The 25,654-nt window shown below is 46.0% G+C and overlaps 1 protein-coding gene across 2 annotated transcripts in view; it reads left to right on the forward strand.

Annotated features, from left to right (window-relative positions):
• Positions 1–25,654, forward strand: part of PRKCB (protein kinase C beta) — a 371,817-nt gene that overhangs the window by 274,896 nt on the left and 71,267 nt on the right. For both annotated transcript variants that reach the window (XM_040257896.1, XM_040257905.1), the window contains exon 9: positions 2,906–3,052. In XM_040257896.1, coding sequence (XP_040113830.1) covers positions 2,906–3,052 — 147 coding nt within the window. The remainder of the gene's footprint in view (positions 1–2,905; positions 3,053–25,654) is intronic.

Consider the following 25,654-nt stretch of genomic DNA (forward strand, 5'->3'; position numbering starts at 1 on the left):
GGGTCTCTTTAATCAGGGCACTAATCCCATCCATGAGGGCTCCACCCTCATGACCTAATCCCCTCCCATAGGCCCCACCTCCTAACACCATCAACTTTGAGGCTTAGGATGTCAGCATGTGTCAGCTTTGGGGAGGACACAGACATCCATCTACAGCATAAGCCCACTTTACCTAAGAGGAAAGTCACACAAGCAAAGTGAGATGGAGTGTGGAATTCAGAAGAGAGAAGGTTGCTTGCAGGACTGAAGAATGAAACTGTTTCCTGCTTGCTGCTCCTTGAAGAACAGGAAAAAAAAAAAATTTCCTCTAAGCAATCAAAGGGAGAAATGGGAGAGTGAGCATGCCTCACTCCTTCCCCTTCAGGGGGTGTACTGGGCCCTGCAGGTGGAGGGAAGCAGATCTCAGGGCTGGAACAGGGACGGGGGACCAGGCACAGTCAGGACATGGATCTTCATGGGCTGGAGGTCGGAGTGTGTGAATCAGGTGGGCCCCAAGTCAGGTTTCAGAGACATCATCATAAAGCAAGGGGATGGTGGGGCGGGAAGGAGATAGTGGGGTAGGAGGGAGGGAGGGGATGTGTTTGGATCAGGACAGCCTGGGAAAATCTCTGGGAGCTGGAGGGTGAGGATTTGGGATGATGGGAAGACATAGCCTCCAAAAGCAATGTGGTTTCTGTTCTGACTCTTTTCTTTCTTTTTTAAAAGTTTTTTTTTTTTAATATGAACCATTTTTAAAGTCTTTATTGAATTTGTTGCAAATTGTTTCTCTTTTATGTTTTGGTTTTTTGCCCCCAAGGCATGTGGAATCTTAACTCCCCGACCAGGGATCAAACCCACACTCCACTGGACCACCAGGGAGGTCCCTAAGCTCTTTTCTTGTTTGCAGTTTCCCTGGTGATCTGCTTTTTGGCTCAGATGGTAAAGCATCTGCCTGCAATGTGGGAGACCCAGGTTCGATTCCTGGGTCAGGAAGATCCCCTGGAGAAGGAAATGGCAGTCCACTCCAGCACTCTTGCCTAGAAAATCCCATAGACGGAGGAGCCTGATAGGCTACAGTCCATGGGGTCGCAAAGAGCTGGACACGACTGAACGACTTCACTTCACTTCACTTCCATGCCTTAACCCTCAAATCCATCTCCAGTTCTTATGTCATTTCTTAACCTGAAACCCACAGGATACAACTGCTCACTGGGTATTTATTTACACTGGGTTGTCCCAGAGACACTTAAATCTCGACAAATCTTTATTAAAAAATAACTGGGCCAAGAATCCTCTTGAATACCTTGCTAGTAGCCAGCATGCGGAGACAACACATGCCTGTAAACAAGAGAATGGATGAACTTAAACAGTGAGTGCTACTCAGCAGTACAAAAGCAAACCACTGATTCGTGCAAGCAGCAAATGACGTGAGTGAATTTCAAGACCATTATGATGAGTGAGAGAAGCCAGGTGCGAAAAACTACATACCCCACGGAGGAAAACTTAACCCTCTCAAAGTACGTCTGATGCCAAGCGTGTGGGTTTTCCATCCCAAGAAATTCTCCAGTTCTCCATGGACACCAACTAAGTGTTCTACAGCTTAATTCAGTTTGGACACTAGCTGCTCAGAGTCAGCACAAACCTCACAGGTTAAGGGCTCAGTCCTACAGGACATCCCCCCTGCATCTTTAGACTCCAATTATAAATATGCTGGTCTCCTATTCTCCCCTGATTTCATGGAATTTGTTGCCATTCAGAGGCATCATTCTGCTACTCACAACAGCAAGCCTCTCCCCGATTGCATTGAGGACCAACATGGGCCTCATCCATCCATTCATCCTACAAAATATGTAGCTGGAAACTTTGCTGATTGTCTGGGATATTGTGGAATATAAGACATACTCCCTGCCCGGGAAGATTTCCGGTCTGTTGGGAAAACAAGTGAACAGACAGTTACCTGCAGCATAAATGGAAAGTGAGGTGGATGAAGGGAGCAGATAGGGACCTCTTATCCAGACAGAGAATCCAGAAAGACTTCCCCGAGGAAGTGAGAATGTCGAGCAGGGGGTAACTAGGTTGGTGAAGGGGAGAGAATAATCATCCACACGGGAGCAACAGTAAGTGTAAAGGCCCTGAGGGAGGAGGGCCCTGGGACTCAAGGATGTGAAAGGACAATGAAGCTGGGTTTGTAGGGAAGAAGGACCCAAGAAGTGAAGAGATTGGAAAAGCGGGTAGAGCCTGATCAGACTGGGTTGTCTGGGCCCGTGAAAGCCCCGAGGATCTTAAAAATGATGGGTCACTACTGAAGCATTTTAAGCTTGGTTGACTTGGTTGAGTGTGAAGAAGCGGAAGTCACAGTGTGTGTGTGTTAGCCACTCAGTCTTGTCCAACTCCTTGTGACCCCGTGGACTGTAGCCCCCCAGGCTCCTCTGTCTTTGGAATTCTCCAGGCCAGAATACTGGAGTGGGTTGCTTTTCCCTTCTCCAGGGGATCTTCCCAATCCAGGAATCAAACCCGAGTGTCCTCCATTGCAGGCCGATTGTTTAGCATCTGAGCTTCCCACCAGGGAAGCTGTGAAAGTCAGAGTTGCTGCATGTAAAGCCCAGCGTGGAGGGAACCGGGGTGGGTTGTCCAGGTGAGAGATGATGACAGGTGGAGATGGAAGGGAGAAGGAATTCGCGAGACAGCTGGGAGGAAGCAATGACAGTTTCTGGTGGTGAGTGAGACACGAGGGATAAAAGAAAAATGGAGGTGCCAAGTCTGGCTTTCACATTTTGAGTTTGCACTGTGGATACTGGGCTGTGCTTTTCACCGAGTCAGGGGCGTAAGTTGCAGGATCCATAGCTTGCCACCACGCTTGAGTTTGAACACGTAACACAGGCATCCTCCAACTCTGACGATGTCTTCTGTGTGCTTCTCCCTCCAGAGAGCCAAGATCGGTCCTGGGCCCAAGACTCCTGAAGAAAAGACGACCAACACCATCTCCAAATTTGACAACAACGGCAACAGGGACCGGATGAAACTGACCGATTTTAACTTCCTGATGGTGCTGGGAAAAGGCAGCTTTGGCAAGGTACGGTATGGCTGGGTGGAGGAACCTGCTGCAGAAGGAACCAGTTAACAAGGCAGGCACATTTGCTGTTCATATGGGGCTTATGTTCCAGGGAGGGAGAGAGTGAAAAGTAAATAGAGCTACACTCCAGTTGGTAACCAGTACCGGGAAGGAAATAAATGGAGCGCTGTGTCACAGGCAGATAAAGAGGGACCTACTCATGGGACGAATTGAGAGAGTATCTCTGACATAAATACACTACCATGTGTAAAGTCTTAGATAGCTAGTGCTTCCCTGTGCTCTGTGGCACAGGGAGCTCAGCTTTGTGCTCTGTGATGACCTAGAGGGGTGGGATGGGGGGTGGGAGGGAAGCTCAAGAGGGAGGGGTTTTATATATACTTACAGCTGATTCACGTTATTGTACAGCAGAAACTAGCACATCACTGTAAAGCAATTATACTCTGATTAAAAAGTAAGTTTTTAAAAAAGAAACGACCTACTCAGACTGAGAAGGTGATGTAGAAATTGAGACCTGAAGGTTGAGAATTAACCAGCCATATGTTCAGAGACCCAGGAAAGATGGTTTGCAGCAGAGAGAATGGCAAGTGCAAAGACCCTGAGGTAGGGAAGGGCTGGGCACATTCTAGGCACTGTCAGAAGGTGCTGGGGGCAAAATGCCATGAACTGGGGGAGGTTGTGGGATGTGCGGTTGCAGAGGTGGGGGGAGGGCCTGATCTTGCAGAGCCTTAAGAGCAGTGAGGAAGAGTTTGGATTTGACTCACAATGCAGTGGGGAGCCATTGAGAATCTTAAACAGAGAAGTGACATGATCAGATTCGGTTTCGGAAAAGATCACTCTTGCGGCTGAGAATGGAAGTGGTTCTTTTCAAACAGCCGCATGGTTGAAGGATGTCTCTGGGACTTGTAGAGCGATTCTGGATGCTTTTATAGACACCAGGAGATGCTGTTTTACTGAAGTTGAGATTGCGTTATAAGTATTTCTGACTTGTTTAGTGTTGTTTTGAGTCCTTTAATCCCTGTGTGTGCCACCAACACGTCTCACATCAATCTCATTCCATGAACTCAGTTGTGCAAAAAATATCAAATTTCTTCCCCATCTCTATAGCTTAAGTCAGAAATCTGGGAATTATCCTCTACTCCTCCTTGGCCCCCCTCTTACCACAGGTCTGCATAATAGTGAATCTAGACAGGTCCTCCTACAAAACGTATCATGAATTTACTGAGTTCTCTCCATCTTCACTAATTCAGTCCTAATTTATACCATACATGACCACCTGGACCACTGCAGATGTTCCCAAATGGTTACCCTGCTTCCACTCTGGTGACCTGTAATTAATACACTTCCATGCAGCAGCCATAGTTATTTTTAAAAACTTTGCATTAGGTCAAATCACTCCCCTGCTTGAAATCCTCCAGTGGCTTCATAAACAGAATACATTCTATCCTGTGTCCTGGGCTTACATCGCTCTTTAAACTCAGATCCTTGTTCTCTGTTTGATGCCTTCTTTTCCTTTCCTTCTCCCGATCACCCACTGTGCTTGGGCCACATGGAGGTTCTTTGAAACGTACAAAGCTCCTTCTTCTCTTAGCGCTTCTGTGATGCTGTTCCCTTCCTTTATTCTTTGCAGAACTGGCTCTTTCTTGTCATTTCCCTCTCTACTTAGATGTCACCTCTTCTGAGAAGCCTTCCCTGACCACCGCTCAAAAGAGCCATGCATTCGTTCTTCGTTATATTTAACTCTCCCAGCACCCACCACCAGCGGATACTTCTCTGGCTTGTCTGTTCATTTGTCTCCTCATTCTAAGATCTGAGCTCCAGAAGAGCCAGGAGCTGTGTTGTGTTCACCAGCCTACTTCCAGTGCTTGTGGGTTGAATTCGTTCAGGACCTAGACTGAATGCATGCATTTTCTCTAAAGGTCCGTCCTGCTACTGCAGTGGAATAAGAAACCTGAGATGGTGGTGCAAAAGTGGAAGAGCCTTGGCAGGGAGTGGGACTAGAGAGTAGGAGCACAGAGTGAGGTTGCTGAGCCGCCTGGAGGCCTGGGAGGCTAGAGAGTCAGCAGTGGTGATGGCAGAGGCCCATGCCGTTGTGTGCTTTTTGCCAGCAGCTCTGAGCGGCCTGAGGGTGGAGACGGAGTAGCGTCAATAGATGGTGGATTTGAGCTAAGGATGGCGATTAGCCCTAGAAGATCACAGTCATAAGGGAGGCAGGGTTTCAGGGGAGAGGGATGTCCACTGCAGGTCCAGCAGAGGCTGTTCTAGTAGGTACTCAGGAAAACTGTACTGAATGAATGAGTAACAGTGGCATCTAGACCGGAGGAAGTCATAGCAGGAAGAGGCTTATCACCTTGGTGTGGGAGAGAAGTCTAGAGGCCTAGGGGTGAGAAACAAGTGGATGAGGCCAAGGGATTTTTTTTTTTTTTTTTTTTTTAAGGAGAAAGGAGTTGGATTCTAAAACCCAGATTCTTGCTCTTTTGTGGATGTTCTACTCTTTCTTTCTGGAAGCTTTTTAGTTTTTTACATTTATTTATTTGACGGCACTGAGTCTTGGTTGCGGCTTGTGCTATGCTTAGTCTCAGTCATGTCTGACTCTGCCAGGCTCCTCTGTCCATGGGGATTCCCCTGGCAAGAATACTGGAGTGTGTCGCCATGCCCTTCTCCAGGGGCATAAGGGGTCTTTATTGTGGCATTCGAACACTTAGTTGCTCTGTGCAGGATCTATTTCCCTGACCAGGGATTGAACCTGGGTCCCCTGCATTGGGAACACGTAGTCTTAGCCACTGGACCACCAGGGAAGTCCCAAGGCCAAGAGGTTTAAAATGCTAGAAGGACTCTCGAGGCATATGGATTTCAAAGATGGGGTGGTTTCCATGATGACAAGGAAGAAGGTGGCCTACATGAAGAAGAGGTTCTAATAAGCCGAGGCTGTCAGGCAGTTTTAAAAATTAAATTACATATTTAATAAGCAGTATATTCACATGGTTCATAATGAAAAGGATATTAGACGGATAAACACTGAGAAGTCTGGCTCCCACCGAGGTTCACATCTTTCTGTGCCCCCTCCCCGCTACTGGCCCTCCATATATAAGCTGTTTCATTGATTTAATTTGCATCTTTCCAGTTTTCTCCCTGCTAATTAAACAAATATAAATGTGCCTGTTTATTCTTGTCCTTTTGTCTCAGAAGTTGGCAGACTGCACACACAGTTCTTCACCTTCTGGGTCACTCAACAATTGGAGAGGTTTTTCTTTGGCTGTGCTGGGTCTTCATCACTGTATGGGCTTCTCTCTAGATGCGGTGAGGAGGGGCTACTCTCTGGCTGCGGTGGGCAGGCTTCTCACTGGGGTGGCTTCTCTTGCTGTGGAGCACTGGGCTCTAGGGTGCTTGGGCTTCTGTCGTTGCAGTTCCCGGGCTCTGGAACCCGGGCTCAGTAGTGGTGGTGCTCGGGCTTGGTTGCTCCTCAGCATGTAGGATCTTCCCCGACCAGGGATCGAACCTGTGCCCGATTGGCAGGCGGATTCTTTACCACTGAGCCACCAGGGAAACCCTGATTGGAAAGTTTTTGACTGAGGAGTGGAAGTTCCGGAGGGTGTTGGGAAAAGGACTGGGCTTGGGGCGGGGGTGGGGGATGTAGAGAAATTGGAGAGCAGGTCCTTGGGGAACAGTGAGGGAATTAGAGTGAATAAATCATGCATTTCCATGGAAACAGTTATAATAATTGAGTTCTGTTCCAGTCTGGGATGTGGCATCAAATGAATCACGGAGGAAAACAACAGTATGTCATGAAAGCAGCTAGGATAACAAAAACCTCTGCCATCCTTTAAAACATAGAACAATCCTGGGCAACTTGCATTTTGCCAACCACGGTTTTAAACGAATGTGGTTTTATATTTGAATGTCTACTTTTAACCCTTTTGTAATCTTGTAGGCTATATACATTAAATCCTGGACATGGAAGAACACCGCAGCAGTAATGCTCCCCCTTTCAAAGATGAAAGACGTGGACCTTTGGGTAATTTGTTCATACCTCCCCTCCCCCAGGCCCACGGTGTCAGATAATGGCTCAGAAAAACCTGCTGTTCAGCACGGCACTAATTTGTGGAGCGACTAGGGAGTGACACAAGTGTTTTGCTAAGACCTGTGAAAATGAAGCAAGGGACAAAGCAAGTGCGAAGGCCGTTGAGTTCCAAATGAGTAAACTCTGTTTCAAAAACTTGAACAGGAGGCACAATTTGGAGAGTTAGTTTGCTTTCCTGGCCATGAGAGAGTGTTCCGCGGGAGGGTCATCATACTAGGGCAGGGCATCTCAGCATCTCTGCCTTCCTTGGAGACAGATGCTCTCTAGAACTCTTGTTACAGAGCATTTGCGTGTATTATCCTTTTGTTGTTTAATGTTTATTTTTATAGTTGGATCTTTCGCTCAATTTATTATGATTTCTTTTTTTATATATTTATCTGTTAGGCTGTGTTGAGTCTCAGTTGTGGCATCTTCATTGCAGCGTGCAGACTCTGTAGTTGAGCCGCATGGGCTCTGGACTGCGAGGACTCAGTAGTTGCCATGCATGGGCTTGTTGCTTCTCGGCACGTGGGATCTTAGTTCCCCGACCAGGGATCGAACCCTTGTCCCCTGCATCACAAGATGTAGTCTTAACCACTGGACCACCAGGAAAGTCCCTTTTATGATTTCTTGAACCTTTGATTTCTGCTTTGCCAACCTTTACACTTTTCAAGAATTTAACCTCTGTGGTTGTTGAGTGATTTCTGTGGTTAAAATTGTGCAGCAAATAGGTAAATTGGACAGATGGGCACTGGCCAGACCAATTATACAAGTGAAGCTTATAAAGTAAACAGAGAAAGTCCCTGATAAGGTATATATGTGTGTGTGGTCTGTGTGTGCTCAGTTGCTTAGTCGTGTCTGACTCTTTGTGACCCCGCGGACTGTAGCCTGCCAGGCTCCTCTGTCCATGGGAGTCTCCAGGCAAAAATACTGGAGTGGCGTGCCATTTCCTCCTCCCAGGAATCTTCCCAACCCAGAATCAAACCTGCATCTCCTGCAGTTCCTGCATTGCAGGCATATTCTTTACCACGGAGCCACTTGGAAAGACCTGATAAGGTATATATGCAGCGCAAATACAACTATTTACATTATAAACTTGATTCCCCTAATTCTGAAGTACTGCCATGGTAAATGGGCTTCCCAGGTGGTGCTAGTGGTAAAGAACCCACCTGCCAGTGCTGGAGCCATGAGAGACACGGGTTCAATCCCTGGGTCAGGAAGATCCCCTGGAGGGAGGAAGGCATGGCAACCCCCTCCAGTATTCTTATCTGGAGAATCCCATGGACAGTCCTCTGAAGGGCTGAAGGTCTACAGTCCAGAGGATCATGCAGAGTCAGACATGATTGAAGCAGCTTAGCATGCACGCATGCATGCACGCCTGCACCATGAAGAATATCCATTGAATATTTAATTAATGCTAATATCACTTGCCTTCTGACACTTCAGATGTGCTTGTGGTAATGATTTGTCTGATCCAGATCTTTTTAGAAAATTATGCTGGGAAGTTTGAGTGAGGGTTTTCTTATTATTTCCTTATACTTGTGGACTCTTGCTCATGTCGGTACTGGCCAACTGGGGGACTTAGGGGTGTAAGGAGGGGAGGTACATGTCATGGTGGACATATGGGTAACATAAGAAAGCTCAAATCCAGCAGCACAAAAGATCTATCACAGGAAATGATCAGAAGTAGAAAAAATGAAAATAGCCCAGATGTTCATCAATAGTATGAAAGTTAAACATATAATGATGTATCCATGATACTTTCAAAAGAATATGGTCCTTCTGTCTTTCATATCTCTGTTTGTCATTGTGGACAGACATCCATGACATAGTATGTAAAAATAGAAGCAAATCACAGAACACTATGATTAGTAGTGTAAAATAAACTGTACACAGAATCATTTTATTTAGGTAATATACTCAGAGCCCCTACTATCACTGGACTTCCCCCCAAGATTTTATTAGGAAGAAATTTTTAAAATACAGAAAAGTTGAAAGAATTATACAGTGAGCATCCATAATACCCAATATCTAGATTCTACATTTAGCATTTGACTATATATGTTTTTTTGTTTTTTAAATATTTATTTGTTTGGCTGCATTGGGTCTGAAGTTGCGTCTTGCAAGATCTTCCATTGCAGCTCTTGGGCTCACTCTGCTGCATGTGGGATCTTAGTTTCCTGACCAGGGATCGAACCTGCATCCCCTGCTTTGGAAGGCAGATCCTTAACCACTGGACCACCAGAGAAGTCCCTGACTGTATATATGCTTGATCACATGTCCCTCCTTCCTTTTGTCTCTACATCAACCTATCTTTAATGCATTTCAAACCAAAATGCAGACATCAGTACACTTGAGCCCTGAATTCTTCAGCACATACCTCATTTCACCAGAATTCAATATTTGTTTTTGATCATTTTAAGGTAAAATTTGCATACAACAAAATGCATGAAGTAGTGTGTCCTTCTGTGACTTTTGAAAAATGCATGCTTAAAAACCTAATGGGAGTATAAACGTTAATCAAAAAACATCACACTAATAGACGTAAAGTACAACTGTGATGTTTGCTGTATGCTGGGAGAGCCTGAGGGAGTGGGCTTGGCTCTGGCTGCAGTCAGGGAAGGCTTCCTGGAGAAAGAGGCTCTTGAGGTTTATCTAAAGGATGAGCTAAGTTAACTGTGCCAAGAGGGGAGGGAGTAAATGGAAAATCTCAGAATGTCTCTTCTGGGACTTCCCTGGTGGCCGAGTGGTTAAGACTCCGTACTTCCAATGCAGGGTCCATGGTTTCAATCTCTGGTTGGGGAACTAAGATCTCATGTGTGGCATGGCCAAAAATGAAAAATAATAAAAAGTCTCTTTCTTCCTGACCCCACTGCAAGCCAGGCCTGGTTGATCTGTGTGGCAGCCAAGCACAGAAACTAGGTAGGGTAGATTCAGTTGTCATAGCAAACAGACCCCCTAAATCTGTACTGATTCCGACACAATAGAAGGCCAGTGTTCATTCCTGCAAAGTCCAAGACGGGTGTTCCTGGCCTTGCCCACGCTCTCCATATGGTGATTAAGTGACCCAGCTTCCTTCCACCTTCCACGGCTCCATCAGTCCCTACAGCCTTATTTTTGTCCATAGTCAGAGAGTGGAGGGGAAAAGAGAGTACAGAGGAGGCACAAGCTGCTTTTTAAAAGCCCTGATGTGGATGTGGTACCCGTCGCTTCTGCCTACATGCTGTTACAGAGAATTCAGTCACGTGCCTCAGAGCAAGGGATGCTGGGAGAGCAGTTTTGGTGGGAGGATAGTGGCCTCAGCCATAATCCCTCCTTTTCAGCTCTGGTTGGAATTTTTCTTGGTGACAAGAAAGACCTTCTGACTTTAACCTTTAGAACTCCTCATTTTTCATGCCCCACAAACAAAAACCATTAAGCCTCTCTTGATGACATTTCCTTGTGTTCAAATCATGGAACATGCCAGGTGCTGCTTTTCCTGAAGCATAGCATAAGCCAGGAATAAATCAAGTAGGAAGAAGTCAGCAGCTTATGAAATTAAAAGGAAAAGTGGAAAGTCTTTGGAAAAGCAGGTATTACTTTTATCTCTTCCAAAAGCCCCATTCAAGTCTTTTGCTTTAAATGCATCGAAGATGATCAAAAATAAAAAGCCAAGAGGTGAGAGACAAAGCCATTCAGCTTCTTCTGGTATTTGACTTTCCTCGAGTAATGACCAAGAGGCTGATGATATTAAGTGCCTGAATGTCACTGAGGCAGCTGTTGGGGGTTAACCCAGTGGCCCCTGGAGACTCAGTATTTGTGTACCGCTCTCCAGGGTGCTAATGCCATCTCCCATAGCTCAAGATTCAGACTGTATAACAGGGTTGAGTATAGCCTTGACCAAGTTTCCCAGCTATTAGCTATTCATGTACCTGTAATTTTTTGAAACATGTATGAACTTCCTTTATATTATCTTAAATATTTTTTCTTAAAATGATTTAGTTGACCTCTTTCTCTTCTTCTTAGTATTGCCCTAAGTGATAATGTATGTGAAATCACAGGCTTGATCTAGCAGTTACATATTTGTTTTAATATATCTTAGGAGAATTTATTAAAAGAAAAGTAATTTTGTCCTTGTATTGCTGATGGTACGAATACCACATTTTACAAAAAGAAAACCGTCTTAAAGGTCTTTCACTCACATGACAATTTGGTACTTCAGTTACTATTATATTCCTAAGAACATGAAGACTTTTGTTGCATTTTTGTTTATCTCCAGAAGGTACAGAAAGTCTCTGATCTTTCCTCTCCCCTATAATCCTCTCCTTTAGATAAGGAGCATGCTCACTGTTTCCTGAATCCTTCAAGATGTTTTCTGTGATCTTGACTTTCCCTTTCTTGTCCTTTACTCACTGACTATATCGGAAAATCAAACTGCTCTTTTGAGATTTGCTGCCTCCACTTCCTTTCCACTCACCTCTGCCTTGTCTTTTTGCCCTGTGACTTCTACCCTCAGCAACCTCTGCTTCACCCATTATCAGTGATCTCATAGCTCCTAACTCTCCAGATCTGAGCGTGAGGCATGGTGGCTGCTTATGAAAGCAGCAGGCAGACACAAAGGAAAGGAATTGGGGCTAAGGTTGAAACCAGTACCTGGAAGAAGTCATCATTTTTATAATAACTGCCTGCTGATGGTATAATTAAGGATGTATTCATTCAACAAGTATTAATTGATCATTCACTGTGTGTCAGGCAGCCTTCTAGGTGATGCTGAAAGCTCAGCTTCTCTGTATACCAGTGCCGAATCAAATCTTGGAGACAAAGTTTTGGGTAAAGTAAAAAAGCATAGGCTTATTGCTTTTCTGGGCAAAGGGGGACACAGCAGGCTAATGCCATCTGAACCAAGTGCCCCCACTTGGGGAAGATAGTGACAAGTTTTACAGTAATTGTTCACAGAGGGCGTGATCAAGCTTGTGGATATTCTTCTAAGGGTTCATGGTGAGGTAAGTAGGAGCCGACATCACCGACCTTCAGTCCAGCTGGTCTGGGGTCTGCATGCTTGTGGGCAGCATACCATCGTTAATTGTTAACTTCTCCCACCTGGACGGGGTTTCAGTATCTGCAAAATAGCTCAAAGATATTGTGTATATCCCTTGATGTGGAAACAGGACCTTGCCCCAAGGTTGCTCTTCACTGTTTCTCCCTGGTCTCGCATCCCCTCCCTTTCCTAATTAACAACTGCTTGAGTCTGCCCATTGGAACTCAGGGAAGGTCATGTAGGTCAAACGAAGGTTGTTTCCTGTAATCAAAGAAGTGGGGGACACAGAAAGACCTTGTGCCCACAAGCCCCACAGGGCCCTGCACGGTACCATAAGTGCAGAGAAAATGACTGTGAACTAAACAGGCAAAATTATCTGCCCTCGTGGAACATATATTCTCATGGTGGTGGTGGTGAAGAGGCTGATGCTATCACCTAATATTTTGAGTCCTCACTCAATGCCATGCTTGTTGTAAAGGCTTTGTATGTATTGGCTTACACTTCTGCTGTAATATCGCTGCTAATATCCCCATTTTACAGTTGAGGAAATGAGATGCAGGCAGTTGAAATGAATGTCAGAGAGCTAGTCAGGGGCATTTAACAGACCGGGTTTGGTTTGAATACGTGTGATCGGAGGCTCTTAACTGCTTGATACTTTGAACACTTGCATTTCTAGTCTCAACAGTGGTCGTCTCACCATGTCACAAATATATTCTAGAAGGTTAACTGTTGACCCCTCATATTTTCTCATCCTCTACCCCCTTCTCTTTCCCTCCAAGTGTAAGCAGAGTTTGCATGCCTTGTTTTCAGACTGAGCCTCTGCCGTTAGACAGACGGCATGCCCGTCATGCTGGAAGGCTGCCGCTCTTCTGTTCTCCTTCCTCGCTCCGTGTTTGTCCATCACCTGTCTGTGTGCCATCGCTCGTCGGCAGGGATTCCTAGGAGGGCTCCTGAGAATTTGCTCCTCTCTTCTAGCGTCTGCCCTTCTCACCTCCTCTGCAGGCTTTGCTCGTGAGATCCTCCAAGTCTGGGAGGCATCTCCAGTGTGTGCAGTAACTTTTCAGCTGGTTTCTTTTCAACTGTCAGCTTTCATTTCTTCTAACCCTCACCAGCACTGTCAGCTATCCCCGCCCTATGCAGTTCCACTCACCCATCTCCATTGCCTCCATTGAGCTCATACTAATTGCCAGGGACCATGCTATTTTTTTAAAATAATTTTATTTGTTAATTTTTGACTGTGCTGGATCTTCATTGTGGGGTTTTCTCTGGTTGTGGCGAGGAGGGGCTGCTGTAGTTGCAGTGCACAGGCTTCTTACTGCGGTGCCTCTCTTGTTGTGGAGCATGGGCTCTAGACCACCAGCTCAATCGTTGTGGTGCATGGACTTAGTTGCTTCAAGACATTGGGATCTTCCGGGACCAGGGATCGAACCTGCGTCTGCTGCATCGGCAGGCAGATTCTTTACCACTGAGCCACCAGGGAAGCCCCCAAGCTATGGGTTTACATGGATCACATGTATTAATTCTCACCACAGCCCTGCAAGGTAGTTACTGATATTAACCGTATGAGACCTATTTGAAAACTGTAAGTCAGAGAGGCTGAGAGACCTCCCTGAGACCACACAGCTAGGACCAGGACTTGAAATCAGGTTTTATGATTCCAGTTGCCTCTTTCCATCTCTAACAGCACTTTTCTCTACTTTGGGGTCCACTCATCTCCACCACACTGTTAGTCTTTTTTGAAACCATTTAAAATGAAGACTTCATGGGCTCTTCCTTACATCATGAAAAAAAAAAGTGTGAAACTATCTTACAACTGATACAAGGGCAAATATATTAACATTGCATGTTAAAGCGTCTTCTTCAGCTTAGAAGTTGATTTTTTTCCTTGTGATTTGGAAAGAAATGAAAAATACTTTCATGAGCCCCTGAAAAGATTGTGGTCCCTAGTGTGCTTGAAGTTGGCCCTGGTTGCTGACATCAGTGGCTCAACAGTGCAACTGACAAGCTCTCTCCCCAAAAGCTGCTGGGGTACTTAACTAGCATGTGCTTTGAGTTTGAGCATGAGAGAGAAAAATGCAGAGCTCCACCCCCAGACTCCAGTGTCTTCTCCCAGATCCAAGTAAAGCATTGAGTTACCCCAGGAAGCAGTTGCCTGAAGAGATGAAAAGGCAGTTTAGTTTCTACCAGTAACAAAGGCCTTTTCTAAAGTCTCGGAGCTCCCGTTGTGGGAGTCTATCCTAATTTTAATCTCATTAGTGGTATGGATTCACATGCATACATATACGTCCATACATTAGAAGTGGTTATATAATCCTACAGACAAAAGCTCTTCCCTTTACTTCAACCTGCTCTGCTATCTTCCTGCACCATATGGTGAGTCCTTTTATCATATGGTTCACAGATAGCTCAAAGTCTTTGCTACCTGTTCCCTTAATCCTTTTCCAGAGAACCTTTTGACATTTGCTGTCTGATCTTGGATTCCTGCCTTCTCTTTGGTTCTATTCCATTATGGCTCCTTCCTCCCAGCCCCCAGTCTTTCGTATGCAATTCTTATTGCTGAGTATTTTTGCCAACTCATCTTCCCAAGTCACTTTCTGAATTCATCCAGGTCTCTCATCAATGAAGTGACTTGCTGCTTTTCTGTAGCCCCGATTTTCACCCCTTGTGTGTGGAGCTCAGTCGCTCAGTCATGTCCGACTCTTTACGACCCCATGGACTATAGCCTGCCAGGCTCCTCTTTGAAGGGGTTTCCCAGGCAAGAATATTGGAGTGGGTTGCCATTTCCTCCTCCAGGGAATCTTCCTGACCCGGGTATTGAACCCACATCTGCATCTCCTGCATCAGCAGGCAGATTCTTTACCCCTGAGCCACCACCCCCCAATTCACCCCTCAGGAGATAGTACATTACAGAGCAAGAAAGTGTTAAAGAGTCTGTTTTCCCAATAAAATTAATTGTATCAAAGAAAGTGAAACATTTGGAATTTCAAGTTTTCTTGTCAAGCCAAAGTGAGGAAAGAGGGGATTTATTGGGCAGACATGGCATGTTTTCTGTGTATCTCCCAACTTCCAAAGGCAGGAAGTGCAGCTGGGATGAGAAGCTTCCAGGAACCCAGCCATCATTGTCTTCAACCTGGGGACCCCCGTCTGTCACCCCAGCTTCTTGCTGATGTCTCTTGTTGTGACTGTGCCTCAGCAACACCTCCCTCAGCCCTCCAGCACTTCTCCATTCTCAATCGAATCCCCAAATCTAGAATAGCCTAGAGTTTAAAGCCCTAGGGAAAAGATTGATGGGCCAGTATGGCTCAGGGATCATGAGATGCAGTTAGCTATGGCCAGGAGGACAGGTCGCTTTTCCAGCCATCTGTCAGGAAGGACAACAGGAACGGGTGCTCCGAAAAGCAGCTGTGGGCTGGGAAGCTCCTCAAAGGAAGAAAATGCTGGGCTGCACGGCACATGGGCCTGTGTTCCCTTCCGGGCTGTATATTCTTCAAAACATTGCCTGGCTCTTTGGGGAAAATAATAAAAAGTTAAATCTAGTTCTCTTACTGAAGGGTCAGATAGAGCCTATTAACATGGAATCTCTGTTTCAGGCGATAATTCACGGCCTCTGGCCCAATTACTGTGCTGTCATAGTTCACCCTCTGCGTATCCATCTCAACCGCATCTTTACATGCTATTTCAGAAATTCTTGTCCTGTTAAGATGAATCCCTATTTACTAAGCATAACCCACAATCTTTTCTACAACAAACATGATCTCAGAGGCCTATAGATTATAATCATCCAATGCCCATGCTAAATATTTTGAATGTACAAGTATGGATGGTTAATACAACTAAGCATGCCATAGTTTGTTCAATCCTTACCTGTCCCTCGGCTCCATTTCATATTATGTATTGTGGCGCTAGTGGTAAAGAACCCACCTGCCAATGCAGGAGATGTAAGAGACGCGGGTTTAATCCCTGGATCGGGAAGATGCCCTGGAGAAGGGCATGGCAACCCACTCCAGTATTCTTGCCTGGAGAATCCCAAGAACAGAGGAGTCTGGTGGGCTACAGTCCATAGGGTCACAAAGAGTCAGACATAACTGGAGCAACTTAGCATATATGCATGCGTTGACCTCAGTGAACATTGCTGCAGAGATTGATAATATATTCTGAGCACTGAGAACCTGTCTAAGTGTTTTATATGCATTGCTCATTTATTCTTAACATGATCTTAGGAGGTGGGTGCTGTCATTATTTCCATTTTGCAGATGAGGGAGTGGAGGCTCAGGGTTGAGCTCAGAGTCTCCAGATTCATGCAACAATGGATGCAGGTTCAAATCCAAGTCTGGCTCCTGAATGTATAGCCACTATGCCACACAGCCTCCAGGGCACTCAGCAAACTCTGCTCCCCTCAGAGAAAGCCCATTCTCTCTCAGTCTGTGACACCAACCACAAAGGGAGGCTTGTGTACACAGAGTGCTTCAGATTATAGAGAAATGGGATTCTTTTGTCCAACTAATTGTTGAAATGAATGATGAACCCTTAAGGGTTTCACTGTGTTTTCTTTTGATGAAAGGCATCAATTGTTGGTTTGTCTCCCCTGAGACTGTTTAAAAAGCAGTTGAATTAAATCTGCTTTTATTTTAACCATCTAGCTTTGTCAAATACAATATATGATTCAAAGAAAATTAACTAAGCCAACCTACAGGTCACCAACATTGATTTGAGCTCAAGAGAACACATCAATAACTCGAATTGATACCTATCAATTCCACTGTATCAGTTCTCTGAGATGAATAATGAGAAGTAATACAGCCAGAGTTTTGAAATATAATAGTTGTTTTGAATTTCTTATTATAACTCAATCAGACATTTCTGATGGAATCTAATGAACCATCTTCATTTAAAACACAAGGGCTCAGCGTCTCAGGGTTAAATCTTCATATCCCTTCTCCTCTTCCCAGCAGCGACTGTGAGTCATCCCTTCCATGGGTGTAGCACATTTGCCCAACAATAGCAGGCCCACAGGAGCCAGAGATGACTCGGCCAAAAGTACCTCCATTCTAAACTTCGTTTCACACTTCCACTGGCTTTCTCTGCTAGTGGGGAAAAAGTTGACACTTGATTAAATCTAGTGGGTGACATGGCATCATTTTAAAAGGCTTAAATCTTAATCCCACCTGTCATCCTGACCTCTGATCTGAAAACTCAGTTTATCTGTCACTCAGCTCCGTGCTTCCCCCATTATAAACATCTCCCACTTGAGTGGTACATTCATTATAATCAATAAACCCACGTGGTCACGTCCTTATCACCCAAAGTCCACAGTTTACATTAGGGTTCATTCTTGGTGGTGTACGTTCTACATGTTTAGACAGATGTATAACGACATGCATCAACTATTATAGTATCTTACAAAGTAGTTTCACTGCCCTAAAAATCCTCTACGCTCCGCCTGTTCATCCCTCCCACCCCCTTACCCCCTAGCAACCACTGATCTTTTTACTGTCTCCATGGTTTTGCCTTTTCCAGAATGTCATATAGTTGGAATCATACAGTATGTAACCATATAAAGAGATTTTATTTTAAATAAGGAAAACCTTACATAATAAATCATGAAATAACCCAGTTGATCTGCATGCCGAGTATCACTGCTCTTATTTTTGTCTTGCCAACTTGAACACAGTATCCACAAAGTGATGCACTGCTACCCAGATCCACTCTATTAACTCCCGATTAGCATCCTTTCTCCACTATACCACTTCTCAATTTTTCCTGAAGTACTTCTTCAATTTGCAAGCCTACCCAAGTTGCTCCTCCAAAAGGAGCTATTAGAAGCCAGAAACCATTTCTAGATGGCTAACTTCCAGTTTGCTGCTAGAAGTAAATGTATTTAATTCCCTTAAACCACATGATTTTGTATTCTATTTAGTGAATCCACCATCAGATAGAAAATTTGAACACACATATGTGTGGATATATTATGCTTAGAAAATATGACCCAAAGTTTAAACAATAACAGTACACTTTGAAGAATTAAATTAGGGCCTCCAAGATAACCTAGAATATGTTAGGACATCCTCATGTCTGGTGAAAGCTGAAATTTGCGAGAACCTCACAAGGTAAAGAAAGAATTCATCAGCCATGATGAACATGGTGTATTGGGTTCTGGTTCTAGGTGTTAAGCTCTTAAGATACCATGTGGCTTCCCAGGTGGCTCACCAGTAAAGAGTCCACCTGCCAATGCAGGAGACCCAGGAGATGTAGGTTCGATCCCTGGGTCAGGAAGATCCCCAGAGGAGGAAGTAGCAACCCGTTCCAGTATTCTTGCCTGGGAAATCCCATGGACAGAGGAGCCTGGTGGGCTACACAGTCCATAGGGTTGCAAAGAGTCAGGCACGACTAAGCGTGCACACTTTCTCTCTAAGATGCTGTGTATCACTGAATCACTCTCATGACCCTATGACTTGGTGGACTGTGGTCTACATGTACCCCCACACCCACCTCCAGGGTCTCCTGCTTGGAATGGCTCTGTCCCTCATTCCATGCCTCTGGTTATCAGCAGTTGGGGGCGGGGCTAAGCCAGCTTTTCAAACCCAGCCCAGTCTGAAGGAGGGCTTTGCCAGACAAGATGAGTCTAGAGGGGCCTGGAGTTCAGGGTGTATCATTGCTTCCCCGTTCAGAATGTTAGAAGATGACAGATGGCCTGCTGATTCTGCGGGGAAGTCCCGTCTGGCCTGAACATGCCGCTCCCTGCGGGAGAGTCCTCTTAGCCTCTCCAGGAGGGCTCATGCCAGCCCTACCTCTAAACACAGATAGTACGACCTTGCCTCTCACTCTGGGCTGCGCATAAGGCTCTCCTGGGAAGTAGATTTTGCAGAAATGTTGGTCTATGGCTCTGGTTCACTCTCTGCCATCTGGAGAATGTGGGAAGGAACTGCTGTCCCCACTGAAGGAACTGGAGCATCCCTCTTATTCTCTGTCTTTATTCTTTCACTTTAACAACATCGCCTGGGACTTCCCTGGTGGTCCAATGGCTACGGCTCCATGGGGAACTAGATCCCACATGCTACAACTAAGAGTTCACATGCCGCAGCTAAAACCTGTGCTTAGAGGCTTGTGTCCCACTCTTTGCCACTGTATGGACGGATTGTAGTCTGCCAGGCTCCCCTGTTGATGGGATTTCCCAAGCAAATATACTGGAGTGTGTTGCCATTCCCTTCTCCAGGGGATCTTTCTGACCCAGGGATCGAACCCCTGTCTCCTGCATGGGTAAGCCGATTCTTTATTGTCTGAGGCATAAACAAAATGGCTTGATATGTACCAGGCTCTGAACGTCACTTGTATTATGTCACTTGCTCTCACAACAGCCCTAGGAAGGAGGGCTGTCACTATGCCCCTTATATATTTACAAGGGAAGCAAGAGTCAGAGAGGCTGAATAACTTGCCCAAGATCATACAGCAAGCACATGATAGAGTGATGCTTTGAATCCAGACCTGAACTTGTACCTACTGTCACTTTACAGCTCTAATTAGATGTAAACTTTGAGCTTATCAGTTTTGTCAAGGTCACAGTCTCATTCTTACATCAAAGAGCTTGTCAGGATACCTGCTGTGTTGTAAAGAGAAGAGGATGTGGACGCTCACCTTCATCTTGTAACCCGGCTGCACCCAAGTCTCTCTCAAAATCCTCCTCCCAAGTGGGTGAAAGCCCCAAGAAGAACAGTGGCCAGTGTTTGCCCACTGCTCCAACCCCTGATTACAGTACCATCCTGATGGCCTCTTGCCAACTCACTACCTCATCCTCCCCCAGGGCAGGCCAGGCCTAGCGCAGGAAGGCCCCCACTATTTAGAAGATTCCTACTTAATTGGTCTGGAGTGTGGTCCAAGCATCAGCTTGTAAAAGCTCCTCAGGGAGTTCCAGGGTGCAGCCTGGAGAAACAGGAGCTCAGTACAGGCAGGCTTGCAAGGCAAAGCCAAGCAAAGGGGAGGGGAGCGGGCGGCGGGTCGGGGGCGGAAACTGGATTTGCCTGAAGACAGAACTGAGCTGGTCTAAAGTACTCTAGATCTTCAGAGGGAAAGGGTGGAGCCAAAGTAGGAGACATTCCCAGAGGGCAAGGGGACCCTCAAAGAGACGGATCCCCAAAATAGAGGAGGGTTCCTGCTTGCCAGAGATCAGCTCCCCCCACGTCCCGCAGACTCGCACCCAGCCTCTCCACAAGCCAGCTCTGTAGTGTGGTGGGTGTGGGAGAGGCGGGCAGAGGGGCTCGGGGTCCCCCTGGAGGCCTGACTTTAACTTGCTTCTGCGTCCCTTTCCCGTGCACCCTCAGCTCTCTGCATCTTACAGATCCTCTCCTCCTGAATTACTCTTTGGGGACTCTGTGAGCCCCAGATGTGTCTCTCTATTGTAAATGCACCGTCTGAGTTCATCCAGTTACCGTCTTTTCCTGACCCTTGTATATTAGTCAAACTTATGGGCTCTGACCGTGCTCGATGGTATGGCCTCACTTCTACCTCCTCTGACCCTGTCGCAGGGATATTGCTAAGAACATCATCCATGGCAGCACTACACGTTCACGATCCACACGGGACATTTCTTCTAGACCTAAGTTCCAGGGAAAGCTTATTTTTCTCTGCAACCAATGATTTTCCTTATAGGAAATATAAACTTTTGTCATTGTTTCACGTAATTCTGGTTGCTTTGGCCTTTAGGAAACTAATAGTACAATACATAAAAACACACATACTATATTTATAAAACACACACACACACACACACTCACACACACATATTGGGGGTTGGGTAAAAAGTTTATTCTGGTTTTTCTGTACCATTCTTAAATACATACTATGTGCTATATAATCATTTTTAACCAGCTTTACCAAGGTATAATTTATATAAGATAAAATCCACTTGTTTAGTATTACATAATCTTGAATGCTGCCTCAAATATATTGTGAATTATAAGTTGGATGTAACCATAGATAAATTCAATGATGCTGAGAGCTAAATCACTAAAGATTTTTAGTGACCTAGACCTAGGGTTTTTTTTAATTCCTTTCTCCTCACTCATGGGCTTCCCAGGTGTTCTAGTGGTAAAGAAGCCACCTGCCAGTGCAGGAAACGTACAAGACTCAGGTTCAATCCCTGGGTTGGGAAGATCCCCTGGAGGAGGGCATGGCAACCCATTCCAGTGTTCTTGAGAATGCCATGGACAGAGGAGCTTGGCTGGCTATAGAGTTGGACATGACTGAAACAACTTAGAAGGCACACCTGTCACTCAGACCTTTTCATTTATTTATTCACAAAATATTTATTGAGTGTCTAGATGTGGGTAATGTGACAGTGAAGCAGTCAAACCAAACAGCTGCTCTCCTGGAGCTTACCTTCTAGGGAGGGAGAAAAGAAACAAATGGACATGAACAGGATGCCAGATGTGGTGAGTGCTGGGAAGAGGAAGGGAGTGGGGAGTGACAGAGGGGCTGCACTTGAGAGAAGGTGGTCCGAGAGGACCTCTGCGAGAAGGTCACACTGAACAAGGTAAGAAAGCACACTGTTGAGCATCTCTGGGGAAGAGTCCTGCAGGCATGACAGAGTGTCCGTGGAGGTTGGGAGCAGATAGAGTGGAAGCAGAGAATTATGCAGGAGGCAATTGCAAGAGACCAGGGTGAGAATCACGGTGGCTTAGATCAGGAAGGAGGTTGGGGGTGGATGTTTTTTGAAGGTATCGTTGACAACACTTGATGCACTGGATGAGAGATGTAAGAGAGAGCGATTGGGGAAGGCTCAGTTTGGCTTTGGACCTTCAGCAGGCGTCTGTTGAAGTTGGGGGAGTGGGGAGTGGGGCCTTGGTCCCCAACTATCACTCCCCTCTCCTGTCAATAAGCACACAGACACGCAGTTCCCTTGGGGCCAGTCTCCTTAGCTGGTTAAGAGCTGTGTTCAGCGCTCACAAGCTGTCTCCTTGGTCATTCTCTGGAAAGATGAAGCTGATGATAACCAGAAAGGCTAGTGGGCTGAATTGTCTCCACCCAGTATATTTATTCAAGTTTAATTACTGATCCTGTGAATTCCACCTAAACTGGTGGTGGTGATTTAGTCGCTAAGTGGTGGCCCACTCTTGCGACCCCGTGGACTGTAGCCTGCCAGGCTCCTCTGTCCATGAGCTTTTCCAGGCAAGAATATTGGAGTGGATTGCCATTTCCTTCTCCAGGGGATCTTCTCGACCCAGGAATTGAACCTGGGTCTCCTGCATTGCAGGCAGATTCTTTACTGACTGAGCTATGAGGGAAGCCCAACCTGGGCAGAGGGTCTTTACAGATGTCAAGCTCAGATGAGTTCAGGGTGGCCTTAATCCAATGACAGATCTCCTTATAAGAAAAGGCCATTTAAACAGAGACACAGGGAAGAATAGCATGTGAAGACGGAGGAAGAGGCTTGGGTGATGTGTCCACTGGCTGAGGATTGCTGGCAACTGCAGAAGCTGGGGGAGACCTCTGGAGCTGATCATCCCTCAAAACCTTAAGAAGGAACCAACCCTACCTCAATTACTGGTCTCCTGAAGTGTGCAAGAGTAGACTTCTGGTCCTTTGGTATTGTAACTAGTACCAGTTCCTAAGTACTCTTCATTTCCCCAGCACGGTGCTGAATTCACATGTACCATTTTCCTACTTTATCCCCTCAAGTTTTCTTAGCACCACCCAAAGCTGAGCACCAGTAGTTTCCCTGTTTTATGGATGAGGCAATTAAGGTTCAGAAAAGGTAAGTGACTTTCCCGAGGCCACACAGCTAGTATGTGGTGGAACTTGGATATTTACCAGGTCTCCTATTTCTAAAGTCCGTGACCTAACCATAATGCCATCTTGTCCCATCCCCCAAGAGCCAAGGTTCCAGGCACCTCTTGCTGTTTGGATTTCCCAGTAAAGTTCATCTCCACCAACTTTCCAGTTAGGAATCCCTGGGCTACTCTCCATTTTATCTGCTGTCATTGGAGCTGCTGCTGTTTATCACATCTCTCCCAAAAGATTCTTGGGGAACAGATGTGGCTTGGAATTTGATAAGAACATCACTTCAGCACAGCCTTTCCGTCTGTTTGGAATCCTCACCCAGGAGATGGAGGGACAGCTGAACAAACAGCCCACGCCCTCGATGCTGGTATTAACTGAAGTGGAAGCACCAGAAACTGCAGACAATAAAAAATCATGTCTACAGAAAAGGACATTTTAGAGCATGGCATCACCATTGCTGGTGCCTGGGCTGTTTTTATGCCATTTCTTTCTCTTGTTCCAACCCTACTTGAGGGCACAGGTGGAGGGGGTAAGATCTTCTCAGCCACTTACTCCTTAGAAGTAGGGCCATGTCTATCCTGTTTGTAGGCACATCACCAGAGCCTCGCATCATGGCTGGCACAGAATTCCTGGGAAAGCTCATGGACTGGATGGATGAACTGGAATCATGGCTGCAGCACTCAGACTAAGCTCATCTGGACAAGGAGATGACTGATTTGTTTGTGGCTATATAAGACATGGAGAAATGACCTACTGTTCTGCCTTTGGCCATGAGTTAGGCCATAGAGGCTGAAGCCTAACAAGAGATGTGGGTAGGGAAAGGAGAACAGGGCCAGGATCTGGAGTCAGATTTGAAACACTCCAGCAACAATATGCAGATGGTGTAGCCTCATGACTCAACCCTTGATTCGTAGGGCTCAGAGAATCAGATGGTTAAGAGCATGGACTTTGGAGACAGATAACCTCCAAGGGTCATTTCCTAGTGGAGTGACTTTAGACCACTCACCTCACTCCTCTAAGCCCTGGCTTCCTCCTCTGTGAGTAGCAGTAGCAGTACCTGTGCTACATCTGTGTGGAATTACATGAGATGATGCACCATGTAAATAAGAGGTAGGGGTAGTTATCATTATCAGCCCCAAACTAGCCACCTTCCCTTATATGCTGGTCCCCCCAACATTGCCTGCTTTCTTCCTGGCACATACATGGGCCCATTCCCTTTGAACGTCCCCTGTTCTCTGTCCAGCCACCACCCCACCTTGTTGCCCGTGCTGGTCTGTCTGTTGCAGACAACTGTTTGCTACATCTCAGAGAGCTGGGAGTTAGAATCTGGAATTTGAATTCTAGAGCTTGAGCACTCACTTCCTATCAAGGTTTATGGACCCAGGTTGGTTTAATTTGAAGGGAATACAGTTTGCTTCTCTTTGCCCGGAATATGCCTCCTCCATCTCCACCTTGCTAGTCCTGGTAGTTCTCCAGGTCTCAGCTTAACCATCACTTCCCCAGGGCACCTTTCGCTGGCCCACCAAATCAGGTTAAGTCCTCCATCTGAACACTCACCATGGGCACCATGCACTTCTCTTTCAGGAGTTTAATCATAATTGAATGGGAATCATTTGTGCTGGTGTGTAAGCTTCCTGAAGGCATTGTCATTCTGCATCCTCACTGCTCAGAATATCCCAGACACTTCATTCGTGTTTACTGAACAAATGAATGAATTGGCCAGTCTTCTAGGTCCGGGATGAAACTAGGAAAGGTGATTCATTTGGAAGGCAGAATGAATTCCATTTCCGTTACCCATCTCAACTGAAGCCTTAAACATTTTTGGATTGAAAAGAGTGTGCATAATTAAAGACAGGACATAAATAAAGCCAGGTAACAGGGGCCACAGCTGACATGGCTGGGTTGCTTTAGGGCATATGCGAACTTGGATGACTCTATTCTAGTTGCCTCCTGTTTTACCACAAGTTGTCCCCAGACTCAGAGGTCAAAAACAACTGTAGCCCGCCAGGCTTCTCTGTCCATGGAATTCTCCAGGCAAGAATACTGGAGTGGGTAGCCATTCCCTTCTCCAGGGGATCTTCCCGACCCAGGGATCAAACCTGGGTCTTCCATGTTGCAGGCAGATTCTTTACCGTCTGAGCCACCAGAGAAGCCCAAAGACCCCAAAACAACTCCACTCATATATTATTACCTCTCATGGTTTCTGAGAGTCAGAAGATTGGGAACTCCCCCTGGTTGGTTATGGTTTGGGGTCTGTCCTGCAGTGGCTGGAGCAGGGACAGCTGGGCCTGGAGTTCCCAGTGCTGTCTGGACAGCAAGCTCTTTGTGTCTACTCCAGGCCTCTCCTCTCCACATGGCCTCATTCTGTAGCCTTGCTGGCATGGTGGCCTCAGGGCTCCAAAGGCAGGTGTCCCAAGAGAAACTGACAGAAGCTGCTGCCTCCCGAGTCACGCAGTGTTCCATTCACTGGCGCTGTCACAGAGGCTGCCTGCATTCAGGGCACAGACTCTGCCCTTTGAGAAAGAGCAAATATCTATAGACATGTTTTGAAACCACCACAGAATATCACTTCCTTCGTGATGTGGGGGAAGCTCTCAGGAAGCTCTCAAAAAGCCCTCCAAGGACAGAAGGATTCCTATTGAAAGGAAAGCTTGATTATGTTAATATTGACCTGTCTTGCAGGTCCCTTGACTGCAGAAAACGTGTTGGGAAACTCAAGAGTTCTGTTTTGCCTGTGGAACGTCCTTGCTCTTAT

The sequence above is a fragment of the Oryx dammah genome, unplaced genomic scaffold (genome assembly GCF_014754425.2).
Source record: "Oryx dammah isolate SB20612 unplaced genomic scaffold, SCBI_Odam_1.1 HiC_scaffold_2, whole genome shotgun sequence".
NCBI lineage: Eukaryota > Metazoa > Chordata > Mammalia > Artiodactyla > Bovidae > Oryx > Oryx dammah.